The sequence below is a fragment of the Triturus cristatus genome, chromosome 8, assembly GCF_964204655.1.
Source record: "Triturus cristatus chromosome 8, aTriCri1.1, whole genome shotgun sequence".
Classification (NCBI taxonomy): Eukaryota; Metazoa; Chordata; class Amphibia; order Caudata; family Salamandridae; genus Triturus; species Triturus cristatus.
Genome location: NC_140591.1, coordinates 1,168,569,921 through 1,168,587,472, shown reverse-complemented (window position 1 = coordinate 1,168,587,472; position 17,552 = coordinate 1,168,569,921). Strand labels below are relative to the sequence as shown.

Here is a 17,552-nt window from a genome sequence, read left to right as displayed (position 1 = left end):
AGTGAATCCCTTGGAGCTTGCTGGTCCCAAAGTTGCTCCTTCTTCGCTTTCCACGCCTGTGGCAGCTGCCAAGGCTTGTTGGTGCTCCCGCCAGACACCAACCCCCTTGTTCTCGAATTCTGATGTGGGACAGCTCGTGCAAAGCCCCTAGTCTTCCTCAGCGTCTCCTGGTCCTCACAGCTGCAGCGACAAGGTCACCGTCATCTCTCCTGAACCTTCCGACATTGTTGGGCATTACTTCTCCATGCCACCTGTTCAGCTTCAAGAGTCATAGACTCTGTCCCCTCTGCTTGCAGGTTCTTCTCTTCAAGAATCGACCCTTGGATTACACTGGGCTCTTGCACAGCCTTTGCCAGCAGCATCTTTTCTGAAGTCCTCTTTTGTGGTCTACAGCAGTTTCCAACGTCCCTTTGCACCTATGCACCCTGCTTCCTGGGTGTAAGTATCCTGGATCCTGAAGTATCCATGGGTGGGGTGACTCTCCAACCTTTTGTCTTCCAACCGCGACTCTCCTGTTAACTTCTATTGAGTATGCTGCTGTGTTTCCACTCTGCACACAGCCTCCATGGGGTTACTGGATACTTATCTTGGGTGGTTCCTTGTGTCCCCAGCTCTTCTGAGTCTCCTGGTCCAAGGCCCAACTTTGGTCGCATTTCTCATTCCACTTTTTTAGTATATGGTTTGGTCTCGCCCTGGAGACTACTGTGTATTGTGCTTACTTACCTATTTACAATTGAAGTATTGTTGTGTATTTGTGTTGATATCTCCAGGTAGGAGATATACCAATGTGTTAGTGGGTGTTGTGTAATAAATAGACATATTTTTATACACACACTGTAGCTAAACTACATGATTAGATCTGGTAAAACAAGCTTCTTAACACTCCTTCTGGATAAGTCTGAAGGCTGCTCTCCACAGCTCCCACTTAGAGAGCTTTCTATGGTTGTATAAGACCACTAAAATCACCATAAGGGTTGCCTGGATTAGTGCAAGGTTCTTCACTTAACCCCTTCCCCGCTCATGACGGAACCGTTCCGTCATGAGCCACGGTTGCCGTGTGCTCATGACGGAACGGTTCCGTCATGACAATCCTGTTGGCGGCCGCTCCGCCTGCGCGGCGCTGTTTCCCCGCCTGTGCGGGGCGACAACGCAAATGGGCGGAGTCATGACGGAACCGTTCCGTCATGAGCACAGCTCAACTGTGGCTCATGACGGAGCGGTGCCGTCATGAGCACAGGCCCACCGCGCTGCCCCCCTGCCCCCCCCAGCGCTGCAGCGGAATGTCCGCAGCAGCGAAGGGGTTAAATAAGTGTGCACCATATACTAAGCCAGCCTCCTCCATGCACTTTTAGCTAGAACCATCCCCAGGCCTAATACACTCGTCATAACAACATGATCTCCTACGCCCACTGCCCTTATTTTGTTTCATAGTGAAGCCCAATCTGTCTGCCTCTGTAGCCGAACCACTTCTAAAGCAAAGCATTCAAAGTGGCAAATCCAGTGCATTCAAAGTCTTCCTGTCCAAAACATGGTAAGCTGTCAAGTCTGTGCCATCTAGGTACCTGAAAATATTTCACTTAATCTCTCCCCTGTGTTAACAGTATGCTTTTAAACCCTAACAAAGTACAACATTGTCTTAATCATTCAACATGCTCTATTTCCCCCTACCCGCCTGATCAGTTTTTGAATGTCATAATAAAATCTTTATTCTATTGAGGTTGTAGGAAAGTAGGATCTGCTTTTATGGCTACCCCCACTTTTTGCCTGGTGCTATGCTGTTTCTGACTAGTCTGACTGAGATCTTGATAATCAGGACCCCATTCTCTGCGCTTTCTCCCCTAAATTGGTTATGGTGAGTACTTCGGTACACCCCAGATTGGCTACTGGTGTACCCTTGTAAGTCCCTAGTATATGGTACTGAGGTACCCATGGCATAGGTACACCAGGGGTCCCCCATGGGCTGAAGCATGTATTATGTCACCTATGGGAGACCACTCAGATTGTGGCTACAGGCCTGCCATTGCAGCTGGTGCTATCAACACTTACGACAGATATAGGTTTCCCTATATCTGAGGTCACTACCCTTACAACCTATAAGTCAGCCGTAAGGAAGGCCTTTCAATTCTGAAGGCAGGGTGCTCGGTACTAAGTGTGCGGGTGCCCTTGCATAAGCAGGACACCCCTATAACCTACGGAGTCCATTCTCCCGGGTTGTAAGTGCATCAGCCATTACAATATATAGAGTGGCCACGCGGAATTACGCGATGACCATCTCTAAACTGGCCGTAATGAACCCTGTTATGTTTGGTATCAAACATGTTGGAATCATACCTGCACACCGTAAACGGTGTGTAAGGTATGATTCCATGCACTGTAAAGCTCCTCTGTGAGGCCCTCAGTGCTTCCGGTACCAGTCTTCCAGTACCCGACTGCAAGCTAGGGCTGCTGCCGACCAGAGACATGTTTCTGCCCTCGAGCAGGGGAAGGCAGAACAATAGATATCCTGTCACAGGGAGGTGTGACCACCTCCCAGGCAGGGTTTAGTGTATTGGGGCGGGGTGGGGGCACTTGCCAGGTCCACTGAAACTGCTTGAAGGGCACACTTGGTGCTCTCCCTGCATACTCCAGTTCAAACCAGTTCGGGGAGCTGTTGGCTCCCGCTCTGGCACGAAACTGGACAAAGGACATGGGAGTATCCTCCCCACTGTCCAGCCCCTCCTCTGGGAGGGAGACCTGAATTGTCCCAACCCTTCCCTTGGGGTACCTAATGGCTTACCTGTGGATGGGTCCCTAGATTCGTTGTTGGACAAGATTCAAATCTTGATGGACAAGATTCAGATCAGACACCACTTCATCTTTGACCATCTGGGCACTCTAAACTACGCTGGACTCTGCTCTGGGCACCGGGACTGCAACTGGGAAGACACCTGCTGCTCCTAGTCTCATCGTCCTGCTCGTCCACTGCAACGTCTGTGCCTGTGCTCCATACAGGATCCTTCCAAAGCCTGTCGACATCCAAGACATCTGAAGGAATCTCCCTTGAAGTGAAGGTGTCACTTCCCTGCATTTGCAGGCACCACAACAAAGCTGACCGGTCTGCTGCTCCTGTGCTCCCACGGACTCCGAAAGGCTCAGCAACACAGCTGGTGGTTATACAACTCCCTCGAGGCCTGCACTGTCCTCTCACCAATTTGGAGGCCAATATCCCTCGTCGGAACCTCAGGAACCAAACCCCTGTGCACCGCATCGACTCGCCATTGCCAAGGCTTGTTGGCTGTCTTCGTCAGATATCTCTGGGTTCCGAGAAGCTCCAACTTCAAGCATCTCCTGCAGCCAAGATCTTTCTCCTCACTGCGTCTCTTGCACCTTTGGTGAACTGATCGAGGTCCTCTTGCGAAAACTGTGCCTCCGGCCTGTGGGTCCTCTCGAGGGTCTTCTTTGTTGCCAGTAGCGTCCCCTGATTTCCTTGGGCTAACTCTGACTCCTTTGCTTGTGGTGAGTCACTTGGACCTTGCTGGTCCAGACACTGCACCCTTTTCGCTTGTCACATTGTTTGCAGTTGCCAAGGCTTGTTGGTGCTCCCGATGGACACCGACCCCTCAACTCTCGACATCCGACGTGGGACAACTCGTGAACGGCTCCTGATTTTCCACAGCGTTGCCTGGTCCACACAGCTGCAGCTCCAAGGTCACAGTCCACTCTCCTGCATCACCCTACATCAGTGGGTATTCGCCTCCCGTGCCTCCTGGTTACTCCTCAGTGGCATAGACTCTGTCCCCTCCGCTTGCATGTACTTCTAATCTGGAATCCACCTTTGGGTCCCACCGGAATCTTTCACCTTCTCCAGCAACGGCATCGTCCTGAAGTCCTACTTTGAGTTTGATGGCAGTTTCTGACGCCACTTCACTCAGTAACCACAGGTGGGTTGGCTCTTCAATCCTCTGTCTTCTTCGGGGTTTCTCAGGGTCCACTGGGAAGGGTCCTTCTTCTTAAAAGTTGCAACTTACCCATTGACTTGAATTGAGCCCTCGTTCGTGTTCCCACTCTGCACACAGCCTCTGTGTGGTTCCTGGGTACTTACCTCGGGTGGTTCCTTTGGTCCCCAGCATTTCTATGTCTTCTGGGTATAGTCTTGACTTGAGTCGTGGTTCGCATTCCTCTATTTTACTATATGGTTTGGTCTTCACCCGGCGACCACTGTGTAGTTGCGCTACTTACCTGTTTTATTTGCAAAGCATTGTGTGCATTGTGTTATATCTCTAGGTTGGAGATATTTGTATGTGTTAGTGAGTGCCTTATAATAAATCCATAATCTTATAGATAGACTGTGTGGTTCTTTTTCACTTAATCCTCACCAATAAGATTACGTTCTGGTAAAACCCGCTGCACTAGGTGTGAAGGCTGCTCTTCACAGCTACCACTTAGAGAAATTTCTAAGATTGTCTAAGAACGCTAAAATCACTAGAAGGGTTGTCTGGATTAGTGCAGGGTGCTACACTTACATAAGTGAGCACCATATACTAAGCCAGCCTCTTACAGAGGTATACATCTCTTCCTGCAATAACCTTGCCACTCCCGTCTTACCTAACAATACAGAAATCCTAAATGCCTCAAAAAATGACACCATATTCATCCGTGTCAAAGCCAGTTCACCCCCTAGAGAAACAAGCGTCCTGTACAACCATTAAAACCTCCAGCAGCATGGCTGCTCTAATGGGTCAATTCCTACCTCTTCTCTCTTGTGCATACTGTCAAAATTCTTCATACCCCCTCATCTTATGCTGGGTCATAACCTCAGAAACATTTACCATTAATACCAAACCCGACCAGCTTTGCCAGCTATAGTTATTGCCTATACATTTGCTCCTATCGAGAGCATAATGGAATTCACAAGGTGCCTTAGATTCAAACATCTAGGCAATAGCTCTCTTTCCTCTGCTTTGCTGTTTAGGAACTCTAACTAGGCCTGCCTATAAATCTTACTAGTTGAAACTGCCAAGAAATTTCCAGTGAACTGCAACATTCATAGCCCCCTACAGCCCAAAACTCCATCTGCATCTTGGTCTCCTCCCTTTGTCCCAGTGCCAATTCATAGAACCTCTACTTCTGTGAATGAGACAAAGTATCTGTGGTGTAATTGTTCTCATCTGTACCGTGTCTGGTTGTAAAAAATATATTAAAAAGTAAAATTCCCAGCACAAAAACCTGCAACATTCTCAAAATGCACCCTAATCGCTTGCCTTCGATCCATTCACCAGTGCAACCACAGCCTGGTTATCAACACTAAAAAGTAAATCTGCTGCTTGCCCACAACACCAAAGCACCAACCAGTGGCAATCATTTCAGAAAGGCGACACTTCTGGTTTGTTTTATCCAGTGATTCAGCAACTCTCTGCACACCTCTTTCCCGTCCCAATAAATGCAAAACCCCCTCCAGCACCCACAGCATTGAAATACATTTGCCAACATTTCTTCATCCAATGACAACATCATCCCACCATTAAAGTGCTTCAGAAAGGATTGCTATCTTTGTATAACCACCCTTAACTACACACACAAGCATACTTTGTGACGTGGCAAACATCTCCTGCTTTGAAAATACCAATGTCCTACAAAATGTTCTCCTTGCTCTCACAAGTCTACTGGTAAAAATGACAAAACTAGAACTTCACTCCAAATTAATCACCATAATAATCTTTTCCAGTAACTGTCACAATACCTATGATTTATTTTATGGCAATTTAGCCTCCATTTTCACTAGGTCTAATTGAACTCCCAAAATGTTCAAAATTTAACTTGGCCATTCTGTTGTCTTCACTGCTGTGACTAAGTCTTGAAAAAGCAGTAGTGTTTCGTGACAATCCCCTGAGCCAACTTAGAAAGGAATTAAACAATTCAAACCAAGAACATGAAACAGAACAAACCATGGGTAGCACTTTGTCTGCATATATTACCCCACCAAACCAGATGCTTGAAAAGCAGCGATCACTAGAATGAACCTGTAACAAATAAAACGCTTACTTTAAATCACATTTTGCCAGATCTGTTCCCACGCCGCAATCCTTGGTCTGGCTTATGGCATTATCCACATTCAAATAATTTACAGATGTATCCTGAGGAGGAATGAAATCATTAACTGAAAGTCCTCCTTCATGCCTCAGGAAACAAGAACTGAGGTGAAAATCTCCCTTCTTTTGGGAACCACCCCTAAGAGTGACGCAATCAAGTTAAGCAAATGCCAGCAGTAAAAATAGCCCGTTATTCACCTCCTCGCCAACTTAATTCAGTAATTTGTTCCAACTACTTCTGGGTGAGCCACCACTGACTTTAAATTTTCCGCCAACCTCAATACTCTTTTGTCTTGATACTAAAAATAAAACCCTCCTTAAAGTCCCCTTCCAAATTATCGCTGCTTCCCTTTCCGAATATACTGAAAGCCACTTACCTATCTACGCCACTCTACCTTGAGTAGTTGCCCTTTATCCCAGCTGGCTGTTGTCCTATACCTTTATTCTGTTGCCTATGTGCCTCAAATCCATTTTTCCCAAAGCATTGTACTACAGAATGTTTTCTCTCAGATTTTGCACTCTAATGTCTTAACTTGCAAAATGTCCTGATGCCTTGGCCCTTATTTCCTGACCAAAACACCTGACCTGCAGGCAGTTGTTCCAATACAAACCATCCCATCCCATAATTGGGTAAGACGTCCCCTGAAAGGGCAGATATATTTAGGCAAGCCACTTACTATATGAACGGCTGGCTTAAAGGGGCCAGGCATTGCAGCCGTAGTTCACTAACTACTCCCCCCACCAATCTGCCGTGCCCCACTGCTTGTCGGCATTTACACCCAATCTTGCCCTGAAGTTCTGTTTATACCTGAACCAGGCCATGCCTTCAGGATCCAGCTGTGCCTTTTTTAGTGGCATCTATAGGTTTGAGTAGGGCTTGGCACAACTCATAATGCCTCTCACAATATACTCTGTCATATATTAAAATGTCAAAGTCCAAGTTATTATTGTTACTGACACTTTTGGCCTTTTCACAAACCCTATTCTTCTTTTTTGACCTTTCTTGAATCTTCATTTTGAAAAACTTTTAAAACCTTGCTGTTAATCCCTACAAGGAATCACCATCATCATCCCTATGTACCTCAGCCATTCCCTCTTCTTTCTTTTTGCTTTTCAACTTCCCTTCTTCAGATATTTGCGAATTTTGCTCCTTTTACTCCACTTCTTTTTTCTTATCATCTTACTTTTCCCTTGTTCTCTTTAACTTCTTTTTCATCTGTCCCTACCCCTTCTTCGACTGACGTACCACTGTCCGCAAACACCTGTTTCTCTCTTATACGGCCTTCCTGTTCACTCCCCAATCTTTCCCTCAATTTTCTTTTCTGTTAGCTGTACCCAAGCTTCCCACACCAACCTCTAAACTTTAATACCGTCGTCGCCGTCTTCTTGTAAACTTCATCCATCTCACCATCCTCATATGCCTCGTCATCGTCCTGACAGTTCAACAGAGTTCATTCTAACTTATTTGCGACACAGATGTACACCTTTTAAACTTCCCTTCCTTGTGCCGGGTACTTCCCCACCATCCACCACATCCATATTCCATACGTCGATCCAAACATTTCCTTTTGCCGTTGGGGGTCCGCATTGGACCTTTGCTTCCTTTCATACTGGCATCTCTGTGACAGTAAGGACTCTTTTGACAGCATTGCAAGTTTCTTCCATCCCTGCCTGCTCCATCCCTGCCTGCTCCAGAATTAGGAACCATTCCTGTGGTCTGCATGCTTACCAGCTGGGCCAATGTACATGACTCCTCCAAAAATGCCTTATAGTACAACATTTTTAGAGTGGATATGAGTTTTGAAAGGTCGTCCTAGTTAATCTGTTTCTCTTCTCCAGCCGAACTGCATCATCTTGGATGAGTAGAGCCGAAATGCAGGGACAAATTCAACAGAAAGGATGCGTAATGCTAGGATGTTTCGTGAATAACATTTTAAGTCTGTCAGCAATTTGTAACAAGCCATCTTCCTAGATAGTCTTCATAAGTAAGGTTTAAAAATGACAAAAACTTCCCAACTGACTTTGATCCACTAGAGGGAAAAGCTAAATGTGATGGATGAATTGCTTAAATTAATTTCCACGGCAGTAATTTCTAGTAACTACACTTTATTCCAATGCGATTTATGCTCTCCATGCCATTCTAGTCAAGTCCGTCTTGACCCCATCCCAAAATCGCTCGTCCAGCGCAAACTGCCTGACCACAAGTGAGTGGAATCTGCTCAAAGCAGTGTCCAGTGCTTCCAATTAATTCAACTAGATGTGTCCAGATATGGATCCCACAGGCACTCAAATTACCCCTCATTGATAAGACCAATACTAGCTTGGAATTGCTTGTGTTCCCATTCACAGTGGACTGGAAGTCTGAGTTGGACAATCCCTCTTAGAACAGGGTGAATAATATTAGCATCTGGGCAGTACTCTCATGTAGCGGCTCGGGCAAAAAAAAAAACCACAATGATGGAGTGGAATGCCTGAAATAATTGCCCCTGGTTCAGATCAATTCAAACAATCTCCCCATCTCCTTTTTTGTCTCGGTGTGATGCCTTTAGAAACCCAGGTATGTTCATAGATGGGTCCATTAGCTGTGTGTTTCTATTCTGAGGGGATTTATACAAGCTGTGGTGTATTTCTCTTTTTTTTTTTTAATACTTTTTTTGTGTTGTAATTTTTTTTATTGATTTTACATAGAACAATCACTGTATACATCGAAATACAGTAGCAGTAATAGGCGAACAAAGTCGACCCAAATTTCCACCATATCAACACATGAGATGCATGCACAAAGGACAAGAAAAAGAAACCAGTATCTTTTGTACAATTGTTCCCTCACTCGCATGCAAAAATGAACAGCTTATGGAGTGTTTCTAACATCTAATCAACAATCCAAGAACCAGCTAAGCACACCCAACCGTCCCACACCACTCCCAGCGTAGTTATGCACTGTATGTCTCTTCAAGTGACCACCCATGCATTAAGAATACTTGCACAAGGAACCCGCCTATCCAACAGAAGCTTGGCCAACTGGAATGAGCATATCTTTCAATCTGGTCAAGTAGTCATCCCACTGCTCTATGAGGTTACATTTGCCATCTCTGGCCCTGGCATCATCCCAAACTGAAAGCTCCCCCGAGGCCCAGCGAACAACATCTGAGTGCCTGGCTGTGATCGAGGGAGCCGTCGCCACCATGGCAATGTGGTGTTTTGCAAGTACTAATGCTAAACCCTGAAACCCCATCAGCTGTTTTGTCCGCTTAGTCCCTACCCAGCTTTAAGAAGACAACGAATGGGGTCTTGCAGCCGGACAGAGTTCGTAACTGCTGATATGCAGGAGGTCACTGTTTGCCAATAGTCTGCCAATACCGGACATAGGCACACCATATGAATAAAGTCTGCCTCACCCTGCTGACATCTAGGGCACAACGCCCTAGTTTGCGGGTACATTTTCCCTATGCGGTTCAGTGAAAGGTATGTATGAACCTGTGGTGTATTTCTTAAAGCAAGGTTGTAGGAAGCTGGCTCTTTATATAGTGGTTCAGAAAGAGGTACACAGTGTAAAGAGTCCAGGCAAACCCCAGTGGAATTACAGAGGTACAAATGACACCCCAAATGCTCTCTTTTGTGGTAGTGTGGGCAAGCAGTTAGGCATATCAGAGGGTAGTATGGAATGCATACCCAAAGGCAGTAAATGAGACACACACTCAAAGAAATCCGACACCAGTTAATAAAAATAGCACATATCACACATATCACAAGATAATCGGAATCGGGTAAGTACTTAACGAGAAATTAATTTTTACAGTTTTCAGAAATGGGTTCATAGTGCATTTTCTGGATCAGCAGTGTTATCCTATAGAGGAAAAGCAGGTTTTGCATTTGGGCACTTAGCAGCGACTTACAGTACTGTTCTTTAGGACTTAAGGTTAGTTTGGGACAAGGTACAAGGCCACTTCAGCAGGTCACCTCGGAGGCTCAGGGACATCCGGGTGCAGAGGTGTAGCACGGCATCGGGTGTCCCATTCACTTCAAAAGGAGAACAGTCACTCAGAAAGAGGCTGCAAGCAGGAACTGGGGCACCAGTCCGGGGGAACCCACAGTGGGGCTTGATCCTTGGGCACACAGGGAATCCTTCGGTCCACTTCTCCTCGGGCTGTGGGGTTTGGGTGCAGTGGTGTCTTTTTTGTCAGATTCCAGTGCAGGAGTCTCTCGCGGTTGGAGGGGGCCTGCAGATAGAGGCTGTAGACGGCGACTGGAAGTCCATTCTGTGCAACCCCAAGCGTGGGCTTAGCTCTTTTGGGTGTGGGGGACCCATTGGCACAGTCACCTCCCTTGGACTCTGACTCAGGCTCTGGAGAGCGGGCGCATGATCGCTTTGAGGCATCAGGTGACGGCGGTAACAGACTCACTTTTTGTCTTTGGTTTCTGCAGAAGGGGCATACAGAACAGCTGGGCCACCCACGAACTGGGTCTCATTGTCCCTGAAGTCCGTTGATGTTCAGGTCGGTGTTGGTGTCCGGTCTGGGCACAACAAGCCTTGGCTGCTGCAAGGGGTCCAATACTCCAGGGATTGGTACTGTGCGGCTCTGGTCAGTCCTGGCATCTCCACACTGGGAGGGAGGGCGGATCTAACCTGTAGGAGCATTGCTACCTCTTCCTGGGTGGCTGCTGCATCGGTAGACCTTGTAGGTGGCCGGTCGGTGTACCGGGGCTTCTTCTTTGGTGCCTGTGGCTGCACGGGAGTAGCTCCTCTACTACAAAGGAGTTCAGTTGGCAATTTACAAAGCACTGGCAGCCCTTTAGGTTTCCTGAGGTCTGCATAGCGGCAGGAGGAATCAGTTGCTCCAGGAAGGTCAGGTGCAGCAGACAGGCCGGTAGGGTTGGTGCCAAGTCAGTCATGTTCCTCGGTTCCCGGATCAGCAGTCTTCTTCTTCCTCTCCTTCTTTTGTGTCCAACAAAATTTGAAAATCCTGGTATCAGGGTTCCCGAAATACTCAATTTAGGCGTGTTAAGGGGAGTGAGGGGTAGTACCCAATGGGCTACTTACCGCCTGGGGTCACTATTTCCCCTATATGACCACATCCTGTGGGAAGTGGGCATAACCCTGTCCTAGAGTTCTTAAGTGTGCTAACACAATAATGGCCACTTCTGAAAAGTCGTACCCACATCACGTTAGGCCACCTTAGGGGTTGTACTAGCCTGGGGGTGGGCAAGGCTATCTGACTATCTAATTTTCCTGCCTGTCCAGGTGCCAAAGGGCTCTGAATAAAGGAGATCGACTTTCTCTCCTGTGAGGAGAGCCAGATTTGCACTTCAAAAGTGACAACTTCTTTAATCAGCAGGTCATCCTTTGGGAGGTGGTTTGACATCGTCTTACTGGTCAGGCTTTGTACCTGACCTTCTGAGAGCAAAAGGCACTCACCCTAGGAGGTCAGAAATGTGCCTCGGTGGCAGGCTGGCAGAAGCTAGTCAACCAACACACCAGAGAATGGTAGGTTTTCAGAGGGCACCTCCAAGATGCCCTCTGGGTGTATGTATTAATAAATCCGACATTGGAATCTACATAGGCTTATTATTGCAAGATGTTTGATACCAAGCACCATATGTTTCAGTGAAGCCATTATGTAGCTTGGGAACTCGTTTTGAGCAGTGCCTAGTACATATCTTAAGATGGCTTCCCTGATCACTTGCAATATCCAGCAGTAAAACTAGACATCACAGGGGCATATCTGCTCATGCAGATATGTCCTCACATAAAATATATTGTACATTGCCTTAGGGCTCAAAGGCCTTATGTAGGGTTGACTTACATATATTAGATGCAGTGACTTTGGCATGACGCATAGGGGTGTGTCATGTCGTGTTTTCACGTATGGTTTGCACCATGTCACGCAGCCTGCACTGGCAGTCTGTGTGGAATTTTTATGTGGGTCCCTTAGGGTGGCATAAGATATGCTGCAGCCCTTAAGGACCCTCTTTTTTATTATTTTTATTTGTTTATTGGCATTTTTACAAGTTACAGTAATCACATACTTCAATGTGTCAATTGGGTTATATAAGTGAGGCATTCGTGCATATCTCACATTTCAATTAGAACCAAACAACGAGAAAAAACAATCAGAACTGGTCAGCATGTCAGAATCGATACAATCTAGGCAAGCTATACAGCACTGTACAGGTTACAGTATAAACTTACACTGCTATAGCGAGGTCCACCAATATAATGAACAATAGCGCTGGATGGTCCACCACGTTATTAATGATATACCCTTCGGACAACTCCTGCACCACATGTCAAGATCTTCTTCGAGCTTCCCCCACCCATTTCACGGGGCCCATACTGCTCCAGTGGAGTCTTACGCACCTGACCATATTCTCCACATTTTGCTGTGTGTTCTAGTAAATAATGCCACTATACACTATATAATAACTGGGAGCATCACCCAAGCTGGCGTGCTGGATGTGTTACACCTCCCCCCTCGTGGGAGTATTGCTGTTTGACGGTAATGTGCACATCCAGTTTAAGACTGGTTCCCATATGTCTTTTGCTCTGGACTGGGTTGGAATCAGTTCCCAATACGTTGATAACTAGTTTTGACAATAACAGATATCCTGTATCCATTCCTTGCTTGAGGGTGCACGTTTATCGCCCCAATGTATTCTGACTCTACGCTTAGCTAATAGTAATACAAGTGCATGCAGTTTTCTGGTCTCAGCTGGCGTTAGTATCCTAAAAAGCCTGTTGTGGGTGTAGGTATTATGTGAGTTTCTAATATAGCATCTATCTTACTTAAGATGTCTGTCCAATATTTAAATATGCGGGGCAGTACAATGCCATATGAAGAAATGAAGCTGAATCTGCTCCACATCTCAAACATTTGTCATCAGACCTGAGCCCCATTTTACATAGTTGGGTTGGCATCCTGTAATATCTATGTAAAATGTTTTAATGGATTAGGCGCAATTTATAGTTAGGGGATAGTAGTTGCAATTGCCCACAGCAGAACTTCCATTGCTCCTCTGTAATTTGTGGATGCATTTAGGAATTCCAGTCCATCATCGCTTTCAGCTTTATAATTGGTGCAGTTGTCTGCATTGTGTTGTACAGTCTAGTAATCCGCTTTCTCGACGATGAATTTGTTATTATGTGTTCCAGTGCAGGTAGTATAGGTGGCATACTGTCTAATTTCCTGCATGCTGCTCCAATTCGGTGATAGGTGAACATTACAGTGAACCGCCCAATCTGACCCTCTGGGAGATTTGGTGAGGCCCTAAATCTGTCCTCGGCGTATAAATCTGCAAATGTATTAATATCCATCTGTCTAGGGACCCTCTTTAGTACCCATGACCTAGGTACCTGAAGTATCATTTACTAGGGACTTATATGGATGCTAAAGTCCTTTGCCAATTGTAGCACATTTAGACAACACCTTGTTTTAGGGAAGGAGCACTGGCACTGAGGTTTGGTTAGCAGGCCTCTGTTCACTATCAGTGTTACAGCAAACAAATGAGGGACGGAATGCTGACAATGCAAAATTCTCCCCCAGTCAAAAGATCTGGGTTAAATCCATCGTTCTTTTGCCCACTACGCCACCGCAGTTTGGACACAGGCATATGCAAATCAGTCTTGACCCTGTGCCCCATGGGAACAGTCCAGACCGGACTGCCAGGCTAGGTCCTCCCTGGACCGAAAACCAGCATCCTGGGACCGGTTTCAGGGTATGTCACCCTTCTTCAGCCAGGCTAGCTTGAATCCAGTGGCACAGTGAGCATTCTGTCCATCATGTTGTTTTTGCATTTGTCACCCGCGAGTGGGACGGGTATGCCCAGACGTGGGTCCCGTGCTCTCCATGCCACTGGAGTTAAGCTATCCTGGCTGATGAGGGCTGAAAGCCTGAAAGCGGTCCTAGGATGCTTGTTTCCAGTCCAGGGAGGACCTGGCCTGGCAGTTCGGGCTAGACTGTTCCCATTGGGCGCAGGGTCAAGACTGATTTGCATATGGCTGGGTCCAAACTGGAATGGCATGGTGAGCAAAACAACGATGGATTTAAGCCCAGATCTCTGTACTGGGGTGAATGTATGACATTGTTCTGCATTCTGTCCATTAATAGTTGTTTTTGCATTTGTCACCCGCGAGTGGGACGGGTATGCCCAGACTTGGGTCCCCTGTTCCCCATGCCACTCGAGTCAAGCTATCCTGGCTGATGAGGGCTGAAAGCCCGAAAGCAGTCCTAGGATGCTTGTTTCCTGTCCAGGGAGGACCTGGCTTGGCAGTTCGGGCTGGACTGTTTCCATTGGGCGCAGGGTCAAGACTGATATGCATATGGCTGGGTCCAAACTGGAAGGGCATGGTGAGCAAAACAACGATGGATTTAGGCCCAGATCTCTGTACTGGGGTGAATGTATGACTTTGTTCTGCATTCTGTCCATCAATTGTTGTTTTTGCATTTGTCACCCACGAGTGGGACGGGTGTGCCCAGACGGGGGTCCCGTGCTCTCCATGCCACTGGAGTCAAGCTATCCTGGCCGATGAGGGCTGAAAGCCTAAAACCAGCCCTAGGATGTTTGTTTCCAGTCCAGGGAGGACTTGGCCTGGCAGTTCGGGCTGGACTGTTCCCATTGGGCGCAGGGTCAAGACTAATTTGCATATGGCTGGGTCCAAACTGGAATGTCATGGTGAGCAAAAAAACGATGGATTTAGGCCCAGATCTCTGTACTGGGGTGAATGTATGACATTGTTCTGCATTCTGTCCATCAATTGTTGTTTTTGCATCAGTTCACTATCAGAGTCGAAAATCATCATCTACTAGCTAAAAATGGAGCAAAAAGTAAGGGGGTAACTGCAACAAAATCCCAGTTTCCTAGAAAGGTCCAGAAAGATGACTTATGGCCAATCCTCTTCTGTAATAGCTCAGAGGAAACCAGCATTAACAAAGCGAATAGGTATTGCTTTTCTTGAATATAAACAGCAAAGCTAATGGATCTGACATTTTGTGAGGGAGGAGTGTTTATTTGTTTGTTTGTTAATAGTGGGTCGACTTTGTGTGTGGTGCTGCCAGCTGTCCTTGAAATAAATTCCTATGATGAAGAAACCTCTTAGGCTACTATTCTATGGGTAATCGCCTCTTTTTGAAAAGACTGTGCAAAGTAAAAGTAAAGCTGTACACTTAAAGATAATAAAATGTCAGTAGTTGAAGTTTTCATTGTAAATGGTGACCTTACAAGGCATAAACAGCAAAATAGTTGATAGTAGATACTTTTGAAAGTTGAGCAGTAAATACCTGGGGGGTCCCCGAGCCGCCATCTCTGTCAGAATGGAGAAAAGGGATGGACCTTTATATGGCCGATGAGATGGTCACCCATAAAGCTAGAGGGTGCCTGCATAAATTCTATAAGATCTGGGGAAGGTGGATTGCGTACCATCTCTTCGATGCCTCAGGGGAAGAGTCTGGGTCTCTACCTGTATAGGTCAAATGCTTGGTTAACACATACTGATTGTAATGACTTGCCGTCTCTCCAATCTATAGCTGCTCCTATTGTACTATTGTGACAAAACGTGATGATTGTTGCCTCTACTGTTCTCACCTGCAATGTTTGATTGTTTACTACGGACACATGTCTGTGCCCGTTTGTATTGCTTTTACAAAAATCTAATAAAAATAATTAAAAAAATAAAGAAAGTGGAGCAGTAATTTCACACCTGCTGTAGCAAAGCATATGTACGTGCTGGTCTTTACTTTGTTAAGAACACAAATTATCATGACAGCAAAGTAAAACAAGTGAACTTGCAAAGGGGATTATTGAGTAGGCTTAGCGTGCAATAAAGACAAATACAGGAAATGCTTCTTAAACAAAAGAACTATAAACCAGCATTTATAATGTTATCACTTCAATAAAGTAATTAAATTAGATGAAAGAACACTCACTGACTGGGACTTACTAGCAGACGTCATGTTTTTCTGCAGTCTAACAGAAGAACTACTTCAGCTTTGTCATCCATGGGAACATCTGTGAACAATATAATAATCCACAAAATACTGTCGTCTTAATGGACAGCCCATCCAGGGAGCCACAGACCATGAAAACCCATTAACGCCAACGACTGTCGTGGGCTGATCCAAAACCCTGCCTTTTCTGTTCAACTACTCTACATGTACATTTAAAAGTATTGGTAACATGAGATGTGTGATAGCTAAAGTGCTTGTAGAAAAACCTAAACAAAGACAGAGTGGAATACACACAGAGTAATTATCAGTGTTTCAGGTTATGTCAAGCATTCCCTGCATTATAAACCTTTTGTTTTCTCTGTGACTCGCCAGTGACATAATTTATTATAAATATTTTGTTTGCTAATGGCCCAGAAATAAAGATTACTTGAGCTCTGACCTTGTGATTTCTTATTTTTAGCCATGCAACCCCAAACAGTAGCATGCTCAGACGATTTGTTGCAGTCCATTGAATTGCTGTACAAAGACTGGATGTAGAAAACACGTTGGGTGACAAAATGACAGCACAGGAGCATAGTCCCCGCCATGGCGCCAAATCACGCTCCATGATGCGGCATTCGACAATTGATGTCTCAACTGATTTGCTGGGCTTGTCGCTGGCAGGTAAGAAGACGCCATTGTAAGGAAAACCTTATCCTAATAGAGCAACTTACTTAGATGTTAAGTATACAAGATGTTTTTTTTGGGTATTTTTCTGTGTTTTTTTCTGAACTAATTCCTTAACCTTCCGGGTACCTTGATGTTATGTTAATATGGAAATCAAATTTGTCATCATCCACACATGCTAAAGAATCTCCTAGCTAAAGTCACAATCTCAGTGTATATGCACAGATAACCCCAGAAATGTGCCATGAGTTATTCTTGGCACAAATCGTTTTTATTCTGTTCCAGCACAAAGTCGGATTAGAACACGGTGTGCACCCACTACATTGCCAAATTCTTTATTACTAGAATTTTGGCATTTTTTTAAATTGCTTTTCTTCTAAAGAGTATTAAGATAACATTTCGAAATCAGAGGCAAATTGTATGTTTTGAGGCACATGCATCGAGTTCTCACTTTGACAGCATAAGGTTTTCTATTCCCTCCATTTCTGTCTCATGTGTAGGCATTTACCTATAAGGCTTCTCCTTGCCCGTGATTGCCCATGTCTATACGTCTTACATCCCCTCTTCATTGGTCCATATTTTATGGAATTGTGTCATGCATCCTCTTATTAATGGACCCTTTTAATTTGTTTTTATCTTGTCTCATTTTGTGTTTCTATAACATATATTTTTTCATTTTTACAAAGAATTGCATCACTGGTTCATGAGTGTTGTAAAAGTCAAGTCCTGTTGATTTTTATTGGCCTTAGAAAGTAATCGCCCAGCTTAAAACTGCAAATGCAGTTTGTTAATAATGCCACATTGTCGGTTGACATCCAAGAAATTCATTAAAGGTTAATTAATCATGTCTCCCATTTTCTAACACTGTCCAGAAACT

At 45.4% G+C, this 17,552-nt stretch overlaps 1 protein-coding gene across 6 annotated transcripts in view; it reads left to right on the top strand.

The window, feature by feature from the left end:
- INPP4A (inositol polyphosphate-4-phosphatase type I A) overlaps positions 1–17,552 on the top strand; it is an 857,226-nt gene that overhangs the window by 421,244 nt on the left and 418,430 nt on the right. For all 6 annotated transcript variants that reach the window (XM_085622821.1, XM_085622820.1, XM_085622817.1 and 3 more), the window contains exon 7: positions 16,470–16,672. In XM_085622821.1, the coding sequence (XP_085478947.1) occupies positions 16,567–16,672 (106 nt within the window). In that variant the 5' untranslated portion in view covers positions 16,470–16,566. The remainder of the gene's footprint in view (positions 1–16,469; positions 16,673–17,552) is intronic.